The sequence below is a fragment of the Ornithorhynchus anatinus genome, unplaced genomic scaffold (assembly GCF_004115215.2).
Source record: "Ornithorhynchus anatinus isolate Pmale09 unplaced genomic scaffold, mOrnAna1.pri.v4 scaffold_264_arrow_ctg1, whole genome shotgun sequence".
In the NCBI taxonomy this organism is placed as follows: Eukaryota; Metazoa; Chordata; class Mammalia; order Monotremata; family Ornithorhynchidae; genus Ornithorhynchus; species Ornithorhynchus anatinus.
The window spans coordinates 3,783,743-3,804,749 of record NW_024396743.1 but is presented as its reverse complement, the minus strand read 5'-3'; the positions used below and the strand labels follow the sequence as shown (position 1 = coordinate 3,804,749).

General features: G+C 62.3%; 1 protein-coding gene across 1 annotated transcript in view; it reads right to left on the bottom strand.

Moving 5' to 3' along the window:
• ASPSCR1 (ASPSCR1 tether for SLC2A4, UBX domain containing) overlaps positions 1–21,007 on the bottom strand; it is a 35,283-nt gene that overhangs the window by 13,013 nt on the left and 1,263 nt on the right. Inside the window, exons 2-7 of the mRNA XM_029057034.2 lie at positions 20,721–20,776; positions 19,160–19,274; positions 17,816–17,916; positions 12,563–12,620; positions 11,101–11,174; positions 9,727–10,090 (exon numbers count right to left, since the gene is read on the bottom strand). Coding sequence (XP_028912867.1) covers positions 9,727–10,090; positions 11,101–11,174; positions 12,563–12,620; positions 17,816–17,916; positions 19,160–19,274; positions 20,721–20,776 — 768 coding nt within the window. The remainder of the gene's footprint in view (positions 1–9,726; positions 10,091–11,100; positions 11,175–12,562; positions 12,621–17,815; positions 17,917–19,159; positions 19,275–20,720; positions 20,777–21,007) is intronic.

The following is a 21,007-nucleotide window of genomic DNA, read 5'->3' as shown; positions in this document are numbered from 1 at the left end:
CGGGGACGGGGACCGTGTCCGACCGCCCCCCCCAGCGCTCAGTACGGTGCCCGGCGCATAGTGAGCGCTTAACGAATGCCACGGTTATCATCATTCGGACCCGAGCGCGTGGCTTCCGGAGCCGGGGGAGGGGGTCGGACTCTGAGAGACCCAACGGGGGGGAGCGAGCTTCCCCAGTCCGACCGGGGCCACCGAGGGGCCGGAGGCGGGCGGGGGGCGAGACCCCGGGCCCCACCTGCGGGATCCCGGGGGCCGCCGGGGGAGGCACCGGCAGGAGGGCGGCGAGGGGCGGTGCCCGGCCTGGCCGGGCTCCGGGAGCCGGGCGCTGGGCTTGTTTACTCGGGAGGATAATCTGGTTCTGATTTGCCGTTCCTTCGCCGGCCGCCCGGTCCCGGCGGGGCGGGGAGGGGGGCGGGTGACGGCGGCTGCCCCGGGGGGGGGGAGGGGGGCCCGGGAGGCGTCCCGCCTCCGCCCCTCGTCTGCTGGGTGACCTCGGGCAAGTCGCTTTACTTCTCTGGGCCTCGGTTATCTCACCTGGAAAACGGGGCCGAAGACCGTCGGCCCCGGGTGGGACGGGGACCGTGTCCAACCCGATCCGCCTCCATCCACCCCGGACGCACCGTGACCGCTTAACGAATACCGTTTTTATTTTCTTATTACTTGGAGACCGTGAGCCTGATGGTGGTGTGTCTACCCCAGCGCTTAGTGCAGTGCTCGGCACATAATGAGGGCTTGACAGAAACCCACAATCGATATTATTATTACTCTTATTATTACGGTGGCCTGCCCCGCTTGGTCCTACAGGCCCGGGCAGCCGGGAGGGAGGGGCACAGTGGAAACACTAAACCAATGCCGCAATTAGAACTGGCTCCAACCCCCCCCCCAGCGCTTAGAACGGTGTTTGACGCACAGTAAGGTCACCCCCAGGCACACAAAGAACCGATTCAAGAACACCTGCACGGAGCCGCGTCGGCTCCGCCCGGAAATCTCGCGTCTGACATCGTACGGACGGTCCATCTTGCCTTCCCTTACGCTGTCGAGTCGTCTCCGACCCGTAAGCGACAGGAGGTTATTTCACTGAACGTTCGCCCGACGCAGAGCCCCGTGCTAAGCGCCTGGGAGAGTAGGTAGACGAGTTTATAGACGAGACCCGAGCTCCGAGGCTTTCCCCGCGTCCCTTGGGCAAGCCACTCCGCTTCTCTGGGCCTCGGTTCCCCCCTCTGGAAAACGGGGATCGAGACGGCAAGCCCCACGGGGGGAGCAGGGACCGGGCCCGACCTGATTTGCTCGTATCCCCCTTAGCGCTTATTACGGAGCCCGGTGCCTACGGTGAGCGCCGACCAGCTGCCGCGATAATAACGGCCGCCGCTTTCGGGAGGAGGAAGGGCAGGTTGAGGGGGCCTCCCCGTTTAGCTTCCACTGCTCTCGCCGTCACCGTCTGGGGGTGAGGAAGGGGGATCTGTCACCCCACAAAGCACCGGTCTCTTTGTGTCGGGCAGGGTGAGAGCAACTGGGGACAACTGGGGTGTCGCGAGGGAGGGAGGGAGGGAGGGAAGGAAGGAGCGAGAGGAGGGAGGGAGGAAAGGAGGGAATGAAGGAGAAGGGAGGAAAGAAAGAAGGGAGGGAGGGAAGAAGGGAGGAGCGAAGAAAGGAGGGAGGAAGGGAGAGAAGGAAGGAGGGAAGGAAGAAGGGAAGGAGGGAAGAAGTACGAAAGGAGGGCGGTAACGAGGGAGGGGGGGCGAGTGTGAGGATGGGGAGGAGGAAGGTAAGGAAGGAGAAGGGTAAAGGAGGGAGGGAGAGAGGTGTGAGGGCGGAAAGAAGGAAGGGAGGCACGGAAGGAAGGAGGGAGGGGGGAGGGTGTGAGGGCGGGAAGGAGGGTGAGGAAGGAGAGAGGGAGGGAGGGAAGGAGGGAAGGGCTCCCGGATCCACAGACGGGAACCGCGGGACGGCGGCGGGTGGAACGGAGAGCCGGGGGGACGCCCGACCGCCTCCGAAAGTGCACGCGGCTACGGACGGACTCGCATTTATGTCGCAAGTGGCTTTTACCGGCCCCGTTAGGGTTTCGTTTTCTGAAGAGTTATTTTCCAGGCCGGGATGACGCACGGACCAAAAAATTCCCTCGGCCTATCCAGGGGCAACCTCAACTTGAGAAGCGCCAGCGTTTTCTCTCTCTCTCTCTCGTGTGTGTGTGTGTTTGTGCGTGTGCGTGTTTACCTAGGCTGGGCTCTGAAAGTTGTTTTTAGGAAGAGGGAATCAGACGCGCGTCCCGTGCTCTCCCGCCCCCGCCCCCGGCCGGCTCCGCGGGGCTGGAAGCTTTCGAATCAATCGCTGACGTGACGGGGGGGGGGCCGAGGCCGCCCCGACTTAGCCGGGGCCGGGGGGCCGGGTGGCATCTTGGGGCCTCTCCGCGGCGGGCTGGCACACGTGGCCGGCAGAGAGGGGGTGGGGTCCCGGGGGGGGGGGAGCGGGCACGTGGGGACGGAATCAAAGGCTTCGGATGAGCTCATCGCGGGGGGGGGGGGGGGAGGGGGAGAATCGTCCCGGAGGAGTCCATCCTGCACGCCGCTGCCCGGATCATCTTTCTACAGAAGCGTTCAGGGCACGTCACCGCCCCCTGACCCGCTCCCTTTGCTCTTCCCCTCCCTCCCGGCCCCGCACCGCCTCTGCCCACATCTGTCATTTTATTTCTCTGTATCGACGGCCGTCTCCCCGCTTCAGACCGGGAGCTGTTTCGCGTTGCACTGTCCGTTCCCGAGCGCATGGCCCAGCGCTCGGCACGCAGTCCGCGCTTAATAAATACGACCCAACGAGAGAGTGAACGCGCGAACCCGGGGCCGGGCCCGAACCCGGGCCCGAGGTCGACGTCTGTCCTGCGTGCTGTGACTCCGGATGCGACGGGCCAACTAGGAGCGTCCTAGTCCCCCGCCCCCTCGGCAGCCGCGCCGGAGCAGGACCCCGTGGCGGACCCGGGCGGGCTCGGAGCCCCGGCGGTCGGATCAGAGACGGACGCCCGCCGGGCCGACGGCGGTGCCTCCCCCCCTCCTCCCTCCCTCCGCCGCCGACCGGAGAGGAGGGAGGCTGGGAGGGCGGGAAGGAAGGAGGGGAGAAGGGACGGAGGGCGGCAGCCCGGCCTAACTACAAGCTGAGACTCGGTGGACCCGAGTTTAGTACAGCGCTCTGCACACGCTAAGAGCTCAATAAATACCTTTGGGAAGGCTTTGAAATCCCTGTGGGACAGGGACCGCGTCCAATCTGTCTTCCGTCTACTCCGGGGCTTTAGCATTCCGTTACTGAACTTGTCAAGCGCTCAGTACAGCGCTCTGCACGCAGTCAGCGCTCAACAGATACGACTGGAGGAACGAATGAGTTATCGTTACAAATGACCGATATCATCTCATCATCTTCTGGACACCCCCCCCCCCCCCTTTTAAGGTGGGGAGGAGACCGCTGTCCGATCTGCTCGCCTTGTGCCGTCCCCAGCGCCTAGCGCAGTGCTTGGCTCACCCGGCCGCAGCCCGTCAGCCCTCGGGAGAGTCCGGTGCAACCGAGCCGGGAGGTGCGTTCCCTGCGGAGCAGAGGTGTCCGATCCCCCTGTTTATTCGGGAGGAAGCTGAGGCCCGGAGAAGCGAAGCGACTCGTCCGAGGTCACCCAGCGGGCCAGAGACGGAGCCGGGATCAGGACCCAGGTCCCCAGGCCCAAGCTCTTTCCACCGGGCCTCGCGACTTCTCACGCGCTGAGACGGGCCTGGGAGTCGGAAGGACCTGGGTTCCAGTCCCGGCTCCGCCACGGGTCTGCCGCCGTACGCCTGCGAGCCCGTCAGAGGGCAGGGACCGTCTCTGTCTGTTACCGATCTGTCCATTCCGGGCGCTCGGTCCAGTGCTCTGCACATAGTAAGTGCTCAATAAATACTATTGAATGCATGAATGAACGAGTTCGTAACGACGGTACTGGTTAAGCGCTCAGCGTGTCCCGAGCACCGTTCTAAGCGCCGAGGGCGGGGGGAGATCCGAGTTCAGCAGGTTGGCCCGGTCCCCGTCCCACGCGGGGCTCGCAGTCTCCATCCCCCTTTCCCAGATGAGGGGACTGAGGCCCAGAGAAGTGAAGCGACTTGCCCGAGGTCGCGCGGCAGACGTGCGGCGGAGCTGGGGTTGGAACCCAGATCCTTCTGACTCCCGGGCCCGGGCTCTAGCTCTGTTTCTCATCCCGGCTCCGCCGCTCGTCTGCCGGGTGAGCCTGGGCGAGTCGCTTCTCCGTGCCTCGGCTGTCCCATCTGGAAAACGGGGTTTACGACCAGGGGCCCCACGTGGGACAGGGTCTGTGTCCAACCTGAAGAACCCCTAACGACCCCAGCGCTTAGGAGAGTGCCTAGCTCACAGTAAGGGCCTGACGAAGTCACCACTTCTCTGGGCCTCAATCTTCTCATCTGCAAAATGGGGATTCAATCCCTGTCCTTCCTCCGACTTCCATGGTGAACCCCCGGAGAGGCCTGATGATCTTGTATCCATTCCGGCGCTTAGTACAGAGCGTGGCACCGAGTATACCATTATCAAAAGCTATAATCGGCATCGTCATTATTATTAGTAGTATTATTATTAAGGCAGCCCCGGGGGTCTAGAGATCAGCAGCCGGGAGAGGGGCGGACAGGTGAGAAGCAGCACGGCGTGGCGCCTCGAGCCCGGGCCTGGGAGCCAGAACGTGGTGAGTTCTAATCCTGGCTCTGCCCCTTGCCTGCTGCGTGACCTGGGGCGAGTCGTTTCACTTCTCCGGACCTCAGTTACCTCACCCTTAAAATGCAGATCGAGACCGTGAGCCCCGGGTGGGGCCGGGACCGTGTCCGACCCGATTTGCCCCTACCCACCGCGGCGCTTGGGACAGGGCCCGGCGCACAGGAAGCGCTTAAAAAATACCACAGTTATCAGTATCACGGGTGGAACGCACGAGGCGTTCCGGGAAACGGGCCCGGGGGTAGCCACCCCTTCCCGCACCGCTCTCTGGTTTCCTCTCCCTCGAGCCCCGGGTGGTACCGGGACTCCGCCCGACCCGACGGCACCCGATCGCCCCTCCCACTGGGCTCGGCCCGACGTTCGGCGCAGGGAGGGCGCCTCGACGCCACCGTCACCATCACCTACCCCGGACCTGAGATCGGCTGCAAGGCGGACGCTTCGGAGACCCCCGACGGCCCCCCAGACGCAAACGAGAAGGGACCTCCCCCCGCAGGAAAAGCATCTCTACCACCCCGTGCCCGTCTAGACTGTCGGCTCGCCGTGGGCGGGGAACGTGTCTGCCCTGTCCCGGAAGTCGGGGCCACGCGGAAGGGAGGGGGAGAAGAGGAGAGGAGGGTGCAGTCGGGGAAGGCCTCTCGGAGGAGGTGGGCCTCCTCCTCTGAAGGAGGCCCGGAAGGCGGGGAGGGTCGTCGTCGGTGGGATTTGAGCAGGGAGGACGTTGCGGGCCCGAGGCGGGCCGGGGGCCGGGGGTCGGCGGGCAGGCTGGCATCGGGGGGCCAGGTGCGCGGGCCGGGTCGGAGGAGGAGCGTTGCGAGGCGAGGTAAGGAGGGGGCGAGGATTCGCACCGCGCCAGGTGCCGTTGAAGAAAAGGAAGAAAGGAAAAAAGGAGGTCGGGAACACCAGGCGCAAGCCAGGGGACGGCTGATTCCTGCCCTGATGACAGCCGGGGTGCTTAGGTGCTTATTACGTGCCAGGCGCCGCGCTGAGCGGCTCGGGAGAGAGAAGGCCAGTGAGGTCGGCCGCAAGTCCCCCGCGGGGCTCCCGGTCCCGCTTTCCAGAGGAGGGAACCGAGGCCCGGGGAGGCCAAGTGACTCGTCCGAGGTCACGCGGCTGGGAGACGGCGGCCCCCCCGCCTCCTCTCACGGGGAGGACCCCCCTCCCCCCCCAACTCCCCCCTGCCCCTTTGATCACAGACGGGGGGCGGGGGAAGGGGAGGGGCGGGGAGGCGGGATCCGTCCGGGGTCGCCGAACCGAGGAGCGGGGGGACCCCGGGCGGAAGGGAGGTGCCTTCCCTGACTCGTCTTCTTGAACTTCAAAGCCCGGGGCCGGGGTGGCACGGGCCAACGGCCACCCCGCCCCCCCCCCCCCGACCCCACCCCCCGGACCCCCCATCCGCGGAGTCCGGGCTCCCCCGTAAAAGAGACGGCCTTCTGATGATTACCGCCTTGACATCAAAGCCCCCCGGGGCCTGCGAACCCTCCTGGATCCCCCGCCCCGGCCCAGCCCGAGGACCTGCCCCTATTTTATCCCGTCTCTTCATTCCGATCCAAAAACCACACACAGGCAAGACATTAATGGGGAAACTTGGAAACTTTTCTCTTTTTGATTACCAAAGTGTAGCCTTTGATGTTTCCAAGAGGGAAAGAAAAAAAACGTCTTGTTCCTCCTTCCCTCCCCCGCCCCGCTCCCCCGAGGACCGAACCCGGGACGCAGAACAGACGAGCGCGGTGGCCGGGAAAGCCCGTCCTCTGGGGCTCGCCGCCGTCGGCGGTGACGGGGGGGGGGGCGGGGGCGGGGAGAGACGACGGAGGGGTTCCGCGGGGGGAGGGAAAATCTCTCTAATTCATCGACGGCACGCTCCGCGGATCAAAGCCTCCGCGGGCCGCGGTCTCCGGCACCCTTCCTCCCCCTCCCCCTTGGCAGAACCCGCACCTGGGCCTCGGATCTTGTCCGCTGCGTGACCTCGGGCGAGTCGCTTTACCTCCCGGGGCCTCGGTTCCTTCCTCCGTAAAATGGGGATGAAGGCTGCGAGCCCCACGTGGGACCCGACTTGCTTCGACCCCCCCCCCCCCCGGCGCTCGGAACGGTGGCCGGCACATAGCGAGCGCCTGACGGATGCCACGGATCGCGATCGTCATCGCTGTTATCATCATTCGGTCACCCTGGCGAGGTCGCTCCCGACCCTGTCCGCCTTCACCCCCCTCAACTATTTATTCTTCTCAGGACGGTTGAAGGGCACCTGCCTTTCGAGAAGGATTTTACATTCCCCTGCGCCATTGACCTCTTAGGGAGGACGAGAAGTCGACGGAATAAATAAAGATCACAGTTAATAGTACTAAAATCAGTGCTATCTGTCGAGCGCTCCTTATGTGCCGAGCACCGCGCTCAGCGCTGGGAAACAGCACGGTCGAATCGGACACGGTCCCTGTTCCACGCGGAGGGTACAGTCCGAGGGCCCGGGGGGAGTGCTTAATCCCCATTTTATAGATGAAGAAACTGAGGCCCAGAAAGTGTCAAGTGATTTGCCCACTGATGATGATGATAATTATGGTACTTGTTAAGCGTTTACTATGCGCCGGGCACTATACTAAACGCTGGGGTGGACACCAGCGAATCGGGCTGGACGCGTGCCCTGTCCCACGCGGGGCTCGTGGTCTCCATCCCCATTTTATAGATGAGGGAACTGAGGCCCGGAGAAGTAAAGTGACTCGCCCATGGTCACCTCCAGGAAGCGGGGAAGCAGGATGGCCTAGCGGCCAGAGCCCGGGCCTGGGAGTCAGAGGTCGTGGGTCCTAATCCCGGCTCCGCCACTTGTCTGCCGCGCGACCCTGGGCAAGTCCTTTCACTTCTATGGGCCTCAGTGACCTCATCTGGAAAATGGGGAATGAGACGATGAGCCCCCGTGGGACCACCTGATTGCCTCGTATCTATCCAGCGCTTAAAACAGGGCTTGGCACATAGCAAGCACTTAAATATCATCATCATTATTACGTTTTGGAGTCGGGATGAGAACCCAGGTCCTCTGATTCCCAAGCCCGGGCTCTTTCCACTAAGCCTCATCGCTTCCGGTACACGGTAAACACTTAACAGATACTATTTTTTTTTTTTTAAAAAAGAGGGATTTTTCCAAGAAGTGGGAAGCTCGGCCTAGAAACCTCCTTCCCGGCCCTGCCGTCAAGGGACCGGGTTTCGGGGGTCTCCTCCGCGGGAGCCGTCAGGCCCGGGGGCTTCTCACGAGGCCTGCGATCGAGATGGAAGTTCAAAGAGGTTCGGGCTGAACTTCAGGGAGACCCCTCCGGGCCCGCCGGGACTTCTTCGACCGCACAATATCTCCGAATCCCTGGAAACTCCATTCTTTGAATCGCCAAAAACCAGCCTGGAAAAAGCTCCCGGAGACCGGATGCACGGAGGCAGCCCGGCTCTGGCCTCCGGGGCAGGGATTGCCCCACTGATAATAATAATAATAATCGTGGTATTCGTTAAGCGCTTACCGTGCGCCAAGCCTGAATAGACCCAAGCTCATCAGGTTGGACGGCGGCCCTCGGCCCACATAATGAGAGTCGTTGCATCTGCTAAACATTCGCCGCGTGCCAGGCCCCGTCCTAAGCGCCGGGGGCGGATAGGGGCCGATCGGGTCGGACGCGGTCCCCGTCCCACGTGGGGCTCCCCGACTCACTCGCCATTTTCCCGAGGCGGGAACCGAGGCCCGGAGGAGTCAGGCGATCGGCCCGAGATCACGCGGCGGACGGGTGGCCGTGCCCGGGATTAGAACCCTCGACCTTCGGACTCCCGGGCTCTAGCTGCTAGGCCCCGCTGCTTCCCACATGGGGTTCCCGCTTTGCAGATGAGGAAAACCGAGACGTGACGGGGAGGTGAAGTGACTCGTCCGAGGTCACCCGGCAGACGAGAGGCCGAGCCGGGATTAGAACCCGGTTCCTCCGACTCCCGGGGCCGGCCGCTAACCACTAGCCCCCGTTGCTTCCCGGAGACGTGTCCCTAACGGGCCAACTCGGTCCTCGCCCTCCGGGACGCTCTCGAGCGGCTACTGTCGTGGCCCCCGGGAGGTCGGTCGGTCGTACTTACTGGACGCTACCTGGAGGTCACTATACTAAGCGCTTGGGAGAGGACAACAAAATATAATAATGATAATGCTGGCATCTGTTAAGCGCTTACTATGTGCCGAGCACCGTTCTAAGCGCTGGGGGAGATACAAGGGCATCAGGCGGTCCCACGGGGGGCTCCCGGTCTTCATCCCTATTTTCCAGATGAGGTCGCCGAGGCCCAGGGAAGTGACGTGACACGCCCAAGGTCACACAGCTGCCAAGAGTGGCGGAGGCGGGATTAGAACCCAGGACGTCTGACTCCCAAGCCCGGGCTCTTGCCGCTGAGCCACGCTGCTTCCTTCCTAGTGGTTACAGTCCAGGCCTGGGAGTCAGAGGACCTGGGGGGGCGGGGAGGGGGTCTCAGCCCGGCTCTGCCTCGTGTCTGCTGGGTGACCTTGGACGGGTCACTTCGCTTCTCTGGGCCTCCGTTCCCTCCTCTTCAAAACGGGGAATAAGACCGCGGGGCTGCGTCCGACCTGACGACTAACCTGTACCTAGCCCGGCGCTCGGTACGGTGCCTGGCACGTAGTAAGAGCTTAACAAATATCAAAAAAACCCCCCAAACGAGTCTCCACCCCAGTGCTTGGAACACAGTTAGCTCGGAACCATCGCCACGGTTATCGCCGCGGCGGAGGAACCCTCCGACGGACCCCGCGGCTCCCTACGGCTTCTCGCTGTTGCGTTCGCCGCGGCAGCTTCCCGCCCACGTCGCTCTTCCCGCCTCCCCCGGCGAGGCCGGGCGGCGCTTCCGACCTCGCGCGGCCTCGTCTGGACTCTCCCAATCTCCTCGGGGACGCCGGGCGGCCTAGAAACCGGAAGCGGGACTTCCCGAGGCGACCTCCCCCCCGCCGAGGCCCGGCGACGGCCCCCGGCCCCGGATCCCGGCGCGCCCCCTCACCTGAGCCGCCTCCGGGGGCTCTTCTCGCCCGGGCCTGGACTTCTTTGGCTCGGAGGGGCCTCCGGGGCTGGATCGGACGGTGGGCTGCTTGGCGGCGGAGGCCTCCAGAGGCTCCGTGGCACCGGGCGGTCCGCCGAGGCGCCGACCCTCGCCACAGAAAGGGCTCGAGGGGGCGGGGGCCGGCCGCGTCCGGCCGTCCGACGCCAGTCCGCCCGGCCGGGGGTTCCCCGAGGCGGCTGCTTCGCCCGGGCGGCTCGGCCCCGCCGAACCTCGGGGAGGCGCGGCGCTGTCGGCGGCTCGGGGGTCGGGCCCGGGAGCCACGAGTTCCCCCGCCTCCGGCGACTCCCCTTTCTTCAGCGTAAACCTTTCGGGAGAGAGGGACGGCGTGAGTGACCCCGACGACACGGCGGCTTCTTCGCCCCCTTCACCCCGCCGCCGGTTCCGCTTCGTCCCGCCTCTGAGGGCCACGCCACTCTTCGACGAACCCCCTTTCCCGGTCCTCTTACCCTCTCCTTCTACAGATGTGGAGAAACTGAGGACCAGGCTTTCCCCCACCGATCTCCCCCCGGGCTCCCCCTCTCCCTCGACGGGTGGAGCCGAGGCCGCCCCGAAGCCGCCCCCCGCCTGTCCCTCAAGCCCCCCCCGGGTCCTCGGGACCCGACAACCGGTCTAAAAGAGGATCCAAACGAGGCTCACAAATCTGGGCAGGCCGAGCCCGGCGCTTAGCACGGTGCCCGGCACTTAATGATCGCTTAGCAAATATCATAAATAAATAAAAAAAGACGAGGGCGGGAGGCGCCATCGTGAAAACCGGACTCTAGAAGACGAGGCCGCGGGGACGGCTCCAGGACTTCCAGGAGCGGGAAGCCTTAATGATAATTATAATTACGGCATCTGTTAAGTGCTTACTTTGTGCCAAGCACTGCGGTAAGCAGCGGGATGGATACAGGCAGATCGGGTTGGACACGGGAAAGAAGCGCTTTCTTTTGGAAAAGCCAATTCACGGAAGCGCTTAAGGAGTCTCCCCGGAGCGCGCTGTTCTTCCGCCCGCCCGATACGCCTGCCCCCCCGGGGGCGGCTAGCCAAGTCGGGGAGCCCGTGCGAACATCTGCCTCCGTGGGAAATACATCTGGGTACCAGTTTCAGATAAACAGGCAAACGCAATCACTGGCGGGAGGACGCAATGTTTCTCTGCCTTTGAACTTTCTGCCCCTCCCCGTTTTGGAAACGCATTTTTCTGGAGGGTGAAACAAAACAAATTGACCGCTGGAGTCGACCAAGTCAAAAAAAAAAAAAGGAAAAGCAGCAGAAGAGAGAAGGGCAGAAGGACCGGAGGGAAAGAAAAGGCAAAAAGGTGGGCTTTCTGCTTCCCACCTGATGATAGCGTTGCCTGAGGTCAAGCCCAGGGACTTCAACGTCGTCTTCCGCAAGGCTGCCGTTCCCGACATCTGGAGGGGAACAGAGAGGTCCAGACTTTATGGCCCCCCCCCCCGGCCTTCCTTCATTCGACTCTATTTATTGAGCCCCGACTGCAGAGCGCCGTACTGAACGCTGGAGAGAGTACACTGAGACAAAAAGCGGACACATTCCCCGCCCCCGACGAACTTACAGTCCCCAGGCTTGTCTCCCGCTCTAGATCGGAAGCTCCTTGAGGGCGGGGAACGTATCTACCCCCTCTGTGTACTGGACTCTCCCAAGCGCTTAAGTCCGGAGCTCCGCGGGTAGCGAGCGCTCGATAGATAACTCTTTATCGATCGACCGCTCAGTCGGTTAATGGCCGTCTCCCCCGCTAGACCGTGGGTTCCCTGCGGGCGGGAAACGTGTCCATCAACTCTGTCGTACTGGACTCTCCTAAGCGACGAGCGCAGTGCTCTGCACAGGGTAGGAGAAAAACCAGGCCGCTCCCCATTCCAGGGGTCGATTCGGGAAAACTGTTGAGATTGCTGGGCTGCGGTGAGGGGCACGGGTGGGAGCAACGAGCTGGGAAGGACTGGGGTGTGAGGATGAACCCTAAAAAATACTTCGGAGAGGGAGAGGGAAGGAAAAGGGAGATGGAGGAAGAAGGAAAGGGAAGGGAGAGAGGGAGGGAGGGAGGGAGAGGGAGGAAGGAGAGGGAGGAAGAAGGGGAGGGGGAGAAAGGGAGGAAGAAGGAAAGGGAAGAAGGGGGAGAGGGAAAGGAGAGGGAGAAAGAGGGAAAGGGAAGGAAGGGGGAGAGGGAGGATGAGGAAGAGGGAGAGGGAAAGAAGAAGGAGGAGAGGGAGGGAGGGAGAGGAAGGGAGGTGAAAGGGAGGGGGGGAGGGCGAAAGGGAGGGAGAGCGGCTAAGGTGCCTTCAAGTGCCAGGACAGAATGTTACCCACAGACCCTCCCCGCTGCAAAAGGTTTTGAAAGAGATCAAAACACAGGGCAAAGCAAATATTTATTAAAACGTAACCACTTTTGTGACTGTTGGGCTTTGAGAGAAGTTGAGCAAACAAACAGGACAGGGCAGGGCAGGGCACCGAGCGGCGTTCGCGGGGAGCCGCTGGCCGGGCACTTCTCGGGGCTGTTCCAGCCGAGCCCGGCGCGGTTCGGTGGGTGTGGGGGGCAGCAGATTCGGCGACAGATCCCCGCCCCCCCTCCCCGCCGAACACACACACAGCCCTTTGAAGAGACCAAAAGTCCTCCCCTTCGACCCCTTGGGAGACGGGGCTGAGGGGAGAGTGAGTTTTCCAGGTTGGAAAACGGTGTTGGGTTTTTATTGGCGGGCCTCGGGAGGGGAAGGGAAAAAGAGTAGGGACGCCGGGGGAGGGAAAATGAGGGTAGTTGAGGAGAGGGGCCAGGTTCTTACTGACCTACCTCGGTCCTCATGTAAACACAGACAGGAGTGGATTCACCCAGCTGCTCCACACGCTCTCTGGGAGGAGGGGAGACGAAGAAGAAACAAAAAACAAAACGCCATCACGGTCCGGCCTCTCGGAAGCCCGTCCGGGGCGGGGGGGACGGGTGGGCTCCCAACGGGAAGAGCGGCTTCCTCCGCGCCCGTTCTCTGCTCCCCGAGACCCACCAGCCAGGAAGAGGGGGTCGGAGGGAGGGGGAAGCCTCTCCTTGGGGGGGGGGACCCGTCTCCCCCTCCTCGACGCAGAAGATTAGGGGACGGGAAGGGTCGCGCGGCTCGGACGGGGACGCCCCGGGTGGCCCCGGGGCGGCCGCGGGTCTTCGGCTTCCGGAGGGAGGGCAGGGGGAGGCCGTCGACCCGGTTTCGCGGAGGGCGGCGAGGAGAGTCCTCCCCCGAAATCGCCAGGGCGCTCTGGGCCGAGGCACAGAGGGTTAGACGAGCGGAGGGCGGCTCGGCCCTTTCCCCAGCCCCGTTTCTCGGAGCATTTTCGGTCAGGCGCTTGCAACCGGCCGAGACGCTCTCCAAGACGCTGGGCGAGGAGCTGGATAAAAGAGGTGAAGGCCCCTCGTGATGATAAAAGTGATATCTGGTGAGCACTCACTCCGTGCCGAGCGCCGGGGCACCTACAGGAACTGGGACACGACCCCCGTTCCACCCGGGGCTCGCAATCTAAGAGGGAGAACTGGGATTTCCAGGCGAGGGAACCGGGCACGTGCCCAGGTCACCGTGATTAGAATCCAGGTCCTTCGACCCTCAGGCCCGGGCTCTTTTCAACGGGCCACGCCGTCCCCCCATCCGAGTCTCGGAGAAAGGGAGCGACGTGCCCAAGTTCCCACAGAGGGTAAGGGATGGGGCCGGGATCAGAACCCGGGTCCCCTAACACTCAGGCCCGGCCTCTTTCCGCCGGGCCACGCTGTTCCCCATCTCTGAGGCCCAGGGAGGTGAAGTGACTCGCCCGAGGCACGCGGCAGGCACTGAAGAAGCTCCCCCCGATCGCTTCGATTCTCCCCCCCGCCCCAGCCCGCCGGCTCCTTACACTCCACCGCCTCTCCCGCCCCTAACCGATTTTAACATCCGTCTCCTCGCTCAGGTCGTCGGCTCCCCGAGGACGGGGTTCGGGCATCCGGTAAGTGGCGCTCAGTACAGTTCTCCGCACTCAGCAGGCTGTCAGCTCCCTGAGAGCGGAAACCACGTCTACTAACTCCACAGTGCTCGCCCAAGTGCTTACTGCAGCACTCGACATTCAGGAGACCATGAACTCCCTACGGGCGGGGAGTCATTCGTTCATTCATTCATTCACTGGTATTTACCGAGCGCTTCCTGCGTGCGGAGCGCCGTACTACGCGGTTGCAAAGTACAATTCGGCAACAGGCAGAGACCATCCCGACCCGACAACGGCCTCACGGTCTAGAAAGGGGAGGCTGCTGACTCCGTGCACCCACCCGGGCGTTTAGTACGGCGCTCCGACCCAAATGAGCGCTCAATAAATACCACCGACTGACTGACCGGAGCGTCCGAACCACCAGGCTCAGCGCTCGGCACGGCGCCTGGCACGCGGCGAGTGCTTAACGGATACCGTAAAAAAAATTATCTAAAAAGAATCAGATCCCCAGGTCTCAAATCAATCAGTGGCGCTTACTGAGCGCTTACCGGGTGCGCAGCACGGTACGAGAGAAGCAGCGTGGCCTAACGGTTACGGTCCGGACCCGGGAGTCGGGAGGACCGGGATTCGAACGCCGGCTCCGCCACCCGTCCGCCGCGTGTGACCTCGGGCAGGTCACCTCGCTTCTCTGGGCCTCAGCTGTCAAACGGGGATAGTAATTCCGGTATCTCTTAAGCGCTTACCAGGTGCCGGGGACCGTGCCGAGCGCCGCGGCGGAGACAAGCGAGTCGGGTCGGACGCCGTCCCCCCGTCCCCCGTGGGGCTCGCCGTCTCCACCCCCGTTTTCCAGATGAGGTCACCGACGGCACAGGGAAGTGAAGTGACTCCCCCAAGGTCACGCAGCGCGGGCGGGGCTGGGATTAAGATCGTGAGCCCGCGGGGGCCAGGGGCGGGGGCCAACCCAGCGCTTAGTACAGTGGCTGGCACTTAGTATCGCTATGGTCCGCGTCTGTCCGTCTCCCCCGATTAGACCGTGCGCCCGTCAAAGGGCAGGGACCGTCTCTGTTACCGATCTGTCCATTCCAAGCGCTTAGTCCAGTGCTCTGCACATAGTCAGCGCTCAATAGATACTACCGAATGAGTGAATAGTAAACACTTAAAGGCCACAGTTATTGATTATTATCACTAAGAGCTTGGGAGAGTACAACATAAGAGACGCGGTGAACGGAGAAGCAGCGTGGCTCAGTGGAAGGAGCCCGGGCTTTGGGGTCGGAGGTCATGGGTTCGAATCCCGGCTCGGCCACCTGTCAGCCGTGTGACTTTGGGCGAGTCGCTTCACTTCTCGGTGCCTCAGTTCCCTCGTCTGTAAAATGGGGATTAAGACTGTGAGCCCCACGTGGGACAGCCCGATTCCCGTGTCTACCCCAGCGCTTAGAACGGTGCTCGGCACATAGTAAGCGCTTAACAAATACCGACATTATCATTATCATTTTACCCCGGTGCTTAGAACGGTGCTTGGCACAGAGTAGGAGCTTAACAGATACCGTCAGCATTATTCATTACCGAGGGAGCAAATCCAAGGAGCCGGGATTAGAACCCACGACCTGTGAGCGCCAAGCCCGGGCGCTTTCCACCAAGCCACGTTGCTTCCCCGCTCCCTCTCTTCACCCTCCCGCAGCACTTGTGTCCGGCTCCATCCCGTCCGTATTTACAACCAAGCCTGTCTCCCCCTCTGGGCTGGAGTAAGCTCCTCGGGAAGACGCAACGTGTCTCCCAGCTCTGTGCTACTGTCCCCTCCCAGGCGCTCAGTACAGCGCCGCGCACACGACGAGCGCTCCACAGATACCGCGGGACTGACCCGTCGGAAGGGCCGGCCCCCTTCCCGACGGAGCGCGCCCTGCCCTTCCGTGCCCCTTCGCGAGCTGCGAGTCACGACCAAGGAGCGGGAGGGGAAGAGAAAACAAAAGAAAAAAAGAGAGAGAGAGCGGGAGAAGCACGGTCTTGTTTTCCTCGGTCGCGGGGCCTCCCTCCTTCGTGATAATACATTACGTGCCCCGAGACACATCAAACGGGCCGGCTCTGGCTTTGATGTGCTGCTGCTCTGGAGGGGACGGAGGGGGACGGGAGAGGGTCTGGAAACATCTTGTTGGGGGCCGGGGGCGGGGGGGCGGGCGGGCGAGAGACGGAGGCGGCCGACGATCGCTTCCAGACCTTCCGCCGTCCAATTAGCGGCGCTCTCCCTTCGGGGGACCGGTGAGCCGGGCCCGAAGGCCGCGGGGATCGGGGGGGCTTCCCCTCCCGCGCTCCGGGGGGGGCGGTCGGGCCGGCGGCCCGTCGTATTTACTGAGCGCTGGCTGCAAGCGGGGCGCTGGGCCGAGCGCTTGGGAGAGGACGACGGAACGTAACGGACGCCTTCCCTCGCCCACGGGGGGCTTCCGGTCTAGAAGGGGAGATCGGCGTCAATAGAAAGAGACGACCGATAAGGACCTAGGCGGGGAGGGGAGCGGGGGGACGGATGACGGGAGCGAGTCGGGGCGAAGCGGAAGGGAGAGGGAGAAGAGGAAAGGGAAGGCCTCTCGGAGGAGACGGGGGAGCGCGGCGACCTGCCGGATACGGGGGCGTTCCGGGCCGGAGGCGGGACGTGGGCGAGAGGTCGGTGGCGAGACGGACGAGACGGGGGTCCGGGAGCCCAGCGGGCAGGCTGGACTCCGCCCGCCCCGCCGGACGGCAGCCGTCGTCCCCCCCCCCCCCCCCCCGCGGCGGACCCTCGCCCGTCTCCCCGCTGAGCCGGTAGACCTCCGATCGATCGATACCGTCCCGAACGCTCGGGACAGTGCTCTGCGCGTAGAAAGGGCTCGATAAATGCCACCGATTTGACCGCAGAGACGCAACTGGGCGCGTAGGCGGGAAAGAGAGGATCCGAGAGATGACGCACGGAGAAAAACTCACATTTAAGAGTCAGAGACTCTGGCCCGACGAGCAAAGGTCGGCTTGCGCCTACCCCAGTGCTCAGTACAGTGCTTGGCACTCAGCAGACGCAGAACCAATACCGTTAAGAAAACAAAGACTCCTTGGCCAGAGGCAGGTGGATGGCCAGCTGGACTATCCAGACAGGGCAGAGTCGCCTGGGATTCGGGGACCTGGGTTCCAATCCCGGCTCCACCGCCCGTCTGCTGTGCGACCCTGGACGAGTCACTTCCGTTCTCTGTGTCTGAGTTCCTTCAGCTGTAAAAATGAGGATTAAATCCTCTTCCCTCCAACTTGGGACCGTGAGCCCTGGGCAAGGCGGAGGCTGGGTCCGACCTGCTTCATTTCTAAGTGCTCAGAACAGTTCTCGATGCACAGCAGATGCTTAACAAATGCTGTTTAAAAAAACATAAATGAAAATAACCTGATACGAAGAAGGAAGTGTAGGAGGGAAGGAAGGAGAGAAGAAGGAAGGAGGGAGGGAAGAAAGGAGGGAAAGAAGGAAGGAAGGAGGGAAGTAAGAAGGGAAAGAAGGGAGGGAAGTAAGAAGGGAAAGAAGGAGGGGAGGGAGGGAAGAAAGGAGGGAAAGAAGGAAGGAGAGAAGGAAGGAGGGAGGGAAGGAGGGAGGGAAGGAAGGAGGGAAGGAAGGACGGAAAGAAGGAGGGAAAGAAGGAAGGAGAGAAGGAAGGAGGGAGGGAAGGAGGGAGGGAAGGAAGGAGGGAAGGAAGGAGGGAAAGAAGGAAGGAGGGAGGGAAGGAGGGAGGGAAGGAGGGAAGGAAGGAGGGAAAGAAGGAAGGAGAGAAGGAAGGAGGGAAGGAGGAAAGGAAGGAGGGAAAGAAGGAGGGAAGGAAGGAGGAAGGGACGGAAGGAGGGAGGGAGGGAAGGAAGGAGGGAGGGAAGGAGGGAAAGAAGGAAGGAGAGAAGGAAGGAGGGAGGGAAGGAGGGAGGGAAGGAGGGAAAGAAGGAAGGAGAGAAGGAAGAAGGGAAGGAAGGAGGAAAGGAAGGAGGGAAAGAAGGAGGGAAGGAAGGAGGGAGGGAAGGAAGGAGGAAGGGACAGAAGGAAGGAGGGAGGGAAGGAGGGAAGGAGGGAAGGAGAGAAGGAGAGGGCCGGGCGCCTGAATGAAGCCGTGCCGGAGACAGTCACCTTGTTGGTGAAAAATGTCGGAGGAGCTCCCAGAGGGTCTGGCCGGAAGGGAAAGCGTCTTGCAGCCTGGTGCCGTCGTCCAGCTGCAGGGCGATCCGGACCTGCGGGGAGAGGCCGGGACGGGTCACCGGCGGCGGGCGGGGGCGGGCCGGGGAGAGAGACCCCACCGCGGAAAGACCAGACCGAAACGCCAGAAGACGCCCCAGACCCCTCTCCCCCGAGCCCCATCCTCAAGGATCGGGGCCCCGGGGCTAGCGTCGACCAGCAGCGCGCCCCGTGAAGAGCAGTGTGGCCTAGCGTGCGGAGCGCTGTACCGAGCGCTTCTACCTCGCTCTCGTTCATCTCTCCGCCAACCTCTCACCCACACCCTCTCTTTTCATATCCCCCCTTCCAGACTGCGAGCCCGCCGAGGGCGGGGATGGTCTCTACTTGTTGCCCAAACTGCACTTTCCAAGCGCTCGGTACAGGGCTCGGCACACGGGAAGCGCTCAATAAATACGATCGGATGAACGAATGCAATGAACAGTGGAACGAGCCCAGGCCTGGGAGTCGGAAGGACCTGGGTTCTCATCCCGGCTCCGCCGCTTGTCTGCTGCGTGGCCTCGGGCGAGTCGCTTCACTTCTCTGGGCCTCGGACTCCTCATCTGTAAAATGGGGGTGAAGACCGTGAGCCCCGTGGGGGGCAGGGACCGTGCCCGACCTGATAAACCCGGATCCGCCCCAGCGCTTGGTCGAGTGCCCGGCACATAGTAAGCGCTTAACAGTGACTGTCGTTATTATCATCAGCAATAATAATAAAGGAACGAGCCCAGGCTTGAGAGTCAAGAGTCCTGGATTCTCGCGCTGGCTCCCTCCTGCCTTTTTTTCACGGAATCCGTTAAGCACTACCCGTGTGCCAGGCACTGTACTGAGCGCTGAGGTAGCCACGAGCTAATCAGGTCGGACGCAGTCCCCGTCCCACGTGGGGCTCAGGGTCTTCATCCTCATTTTACAGATGAGGGAACTGAGGCCCAGAGAAGTGAAGTGATTCGCCCAAACGAGCGGCTGGCTCCCAGGCCCGGGATCTCTCTGCCGCGGGGCCTCGGGGGAGTCGCTTCGCTGAGCCTCAGTTTCCTCATCTGACAAGTGGGGACTGGATACCTCCCCCGACGGTGACGCTCCCCTCCGTCAAAGCCTTATTTTGAAGGCCCGACTCCTCCGAGAGGCCCCTCCCCGACTAAGCCCCCGCTTTTCCTCATCTCCCGCTCCCCTTCTGCGCTCGCCCTGGCTCCGGCGTTCTCCCGTTTCGGCCCCGGCCTGGGCCAGAGGGGCCGGACCCCCGGACCCCCAGAGAAACGTACGTACCGGGCTTTCCGGTCCTTCCCGACCGCCGGGGACTGGCACCATCTCCAGCTTGGCATTGTTGGGGAGGTTGGCAAACCTCCACTGCAGCGAGAGGTCGAGCACGCTCCTCTGAAACCTAGGAGGGAGACCGAAGCCGGCTGCTGCCCCACGCCGCTCTGTCCCGGGTCTCCCTCCCCCTTCTGCTTTTTTCTCTGGGACTTGTTAGGCGCTCGGAGAAGCGGCGGGGCTCAGTGGCAAGAGCCCGGGCGTGGGAGTCAGAGGTCGTGGGTTCTAATCCCGGCTCCGCCACGCGTCAGCCGCGGGACTTCTCTGGGCCTCAGTTCCCTCATCTGTCGAATGGGGGTTGAGACCGTGAGCCCCAGGTGGGACATCCCGATGACCCCGGATCTCCCCCAGCGCTTCGAACGCTGCCTGGCACATAGTAAGCGCTTAACAAACACCATCGTCATTATTATTATCGTTCTCTGTGACTCAGTGACCTCCTCTGTAAAATGGGGATTAAGACCGGGACAACCTGAATACCTCGTATCTACCCCGGCGCTTAGAACGGTGCTTGGCCTATAGTACGCGCTTAGCAAACGCCATCATTTTGTGGTTCGTTTTGAGATACAGAGTCGGTAGACACCTTTCCGGCTCGCAAGGAGCTGACGGTCTAGAGGGAGAGACGGACAGTATTAACTAAATTTTGCATGAGGACAACGGTGGGTGAAACTGAGGGAATTTCCCTGAAACTTGGGAATTCGGGTCCTGGGGCGGGATGCATTAAAGCCGGTACAGTCAGAAAAAAACATTACTTAAGCCCATTATTAGAAGCTTGAATCACCACGAACAAACCACGAATTGGGCTTCTCAACTGTCAGACACTACGCCTGAATCGGAAGGTGTCTCTTAAACCCAGAGACGCTTGAGGGGGGAAGAGAGGGGAAAGAAAATCATGAAAATTAGAGAAATTAAAGGGTAGGGAAGGAAATGAGTGTGAAATCAGATAAATTAAAGGGCAGGAGAGGAAACGCGTTTGAAGTGACCAACTGGTTCATTCAGGCAACGGACATGCCAAGAACCTACCGAAGTCGGCCGATGTTTTCTGTTTTCCAAATGGTATCCGTTAAGCGCTTCGTACGTGCCGGGCACCGTACTAAGCGCTGGGGGGAGATCCAAGCTAATCAGGTCGGACACGGTCCCCGTCCCACACGGGGGTCGCGGTCTTCATCCCCGTTTTCCAGACGAGGCCACCGAGGCCCAGAGAAGCGAAGCGGCTCGCCCGAGGCCCCACAGCAGACGAATGCGGAGCCGGGATTAGAACCCAGGTTCTCTGACTCCCAAGCCCGGACTCTTGCCACTGAACCACGCCGCTTCTCCTCTCCTAAGCCCGTAGTACAGGGCCCCGCTCGTGGGAAGCGCTCGGTAAATAGGATGGACTATCGTCCGCTCCCGAGCGCTCAGTACAGCGCTCTGCCCAGAGAAGGCCCTCGGTAAAAACTAGGGGTCGAGTGGAGGGGCGTCGCCGTAGGGGGAGGGGAGAGAAGGCGCCATTCACACCCAGGACCCCGGCCGGACTCACTTCAGGCCGTACTCGGCGGGATCCAAGTCCTGTCGCTGACACGTGTCTTCGAGGACCTGGAGAGACAGGGTGAAGAAGAAATAATTATAATAATGATGTTGGCATCCGCTGAGCGCCTGCTATGCGCCGAGCACTGTTCTAAGCGCTGGGGGAGATACAAGCTCTTCAGGTTGTCCCACCTGAGGCTCACAGTCTTCATCCCCATTTATTTGGTATTTGTCAAGCGCTTGGGAGAGTCTGCTCTCATCCCCCTCGGGCAAGTCGCTTCACCGCCCCGTGCAAAGCAC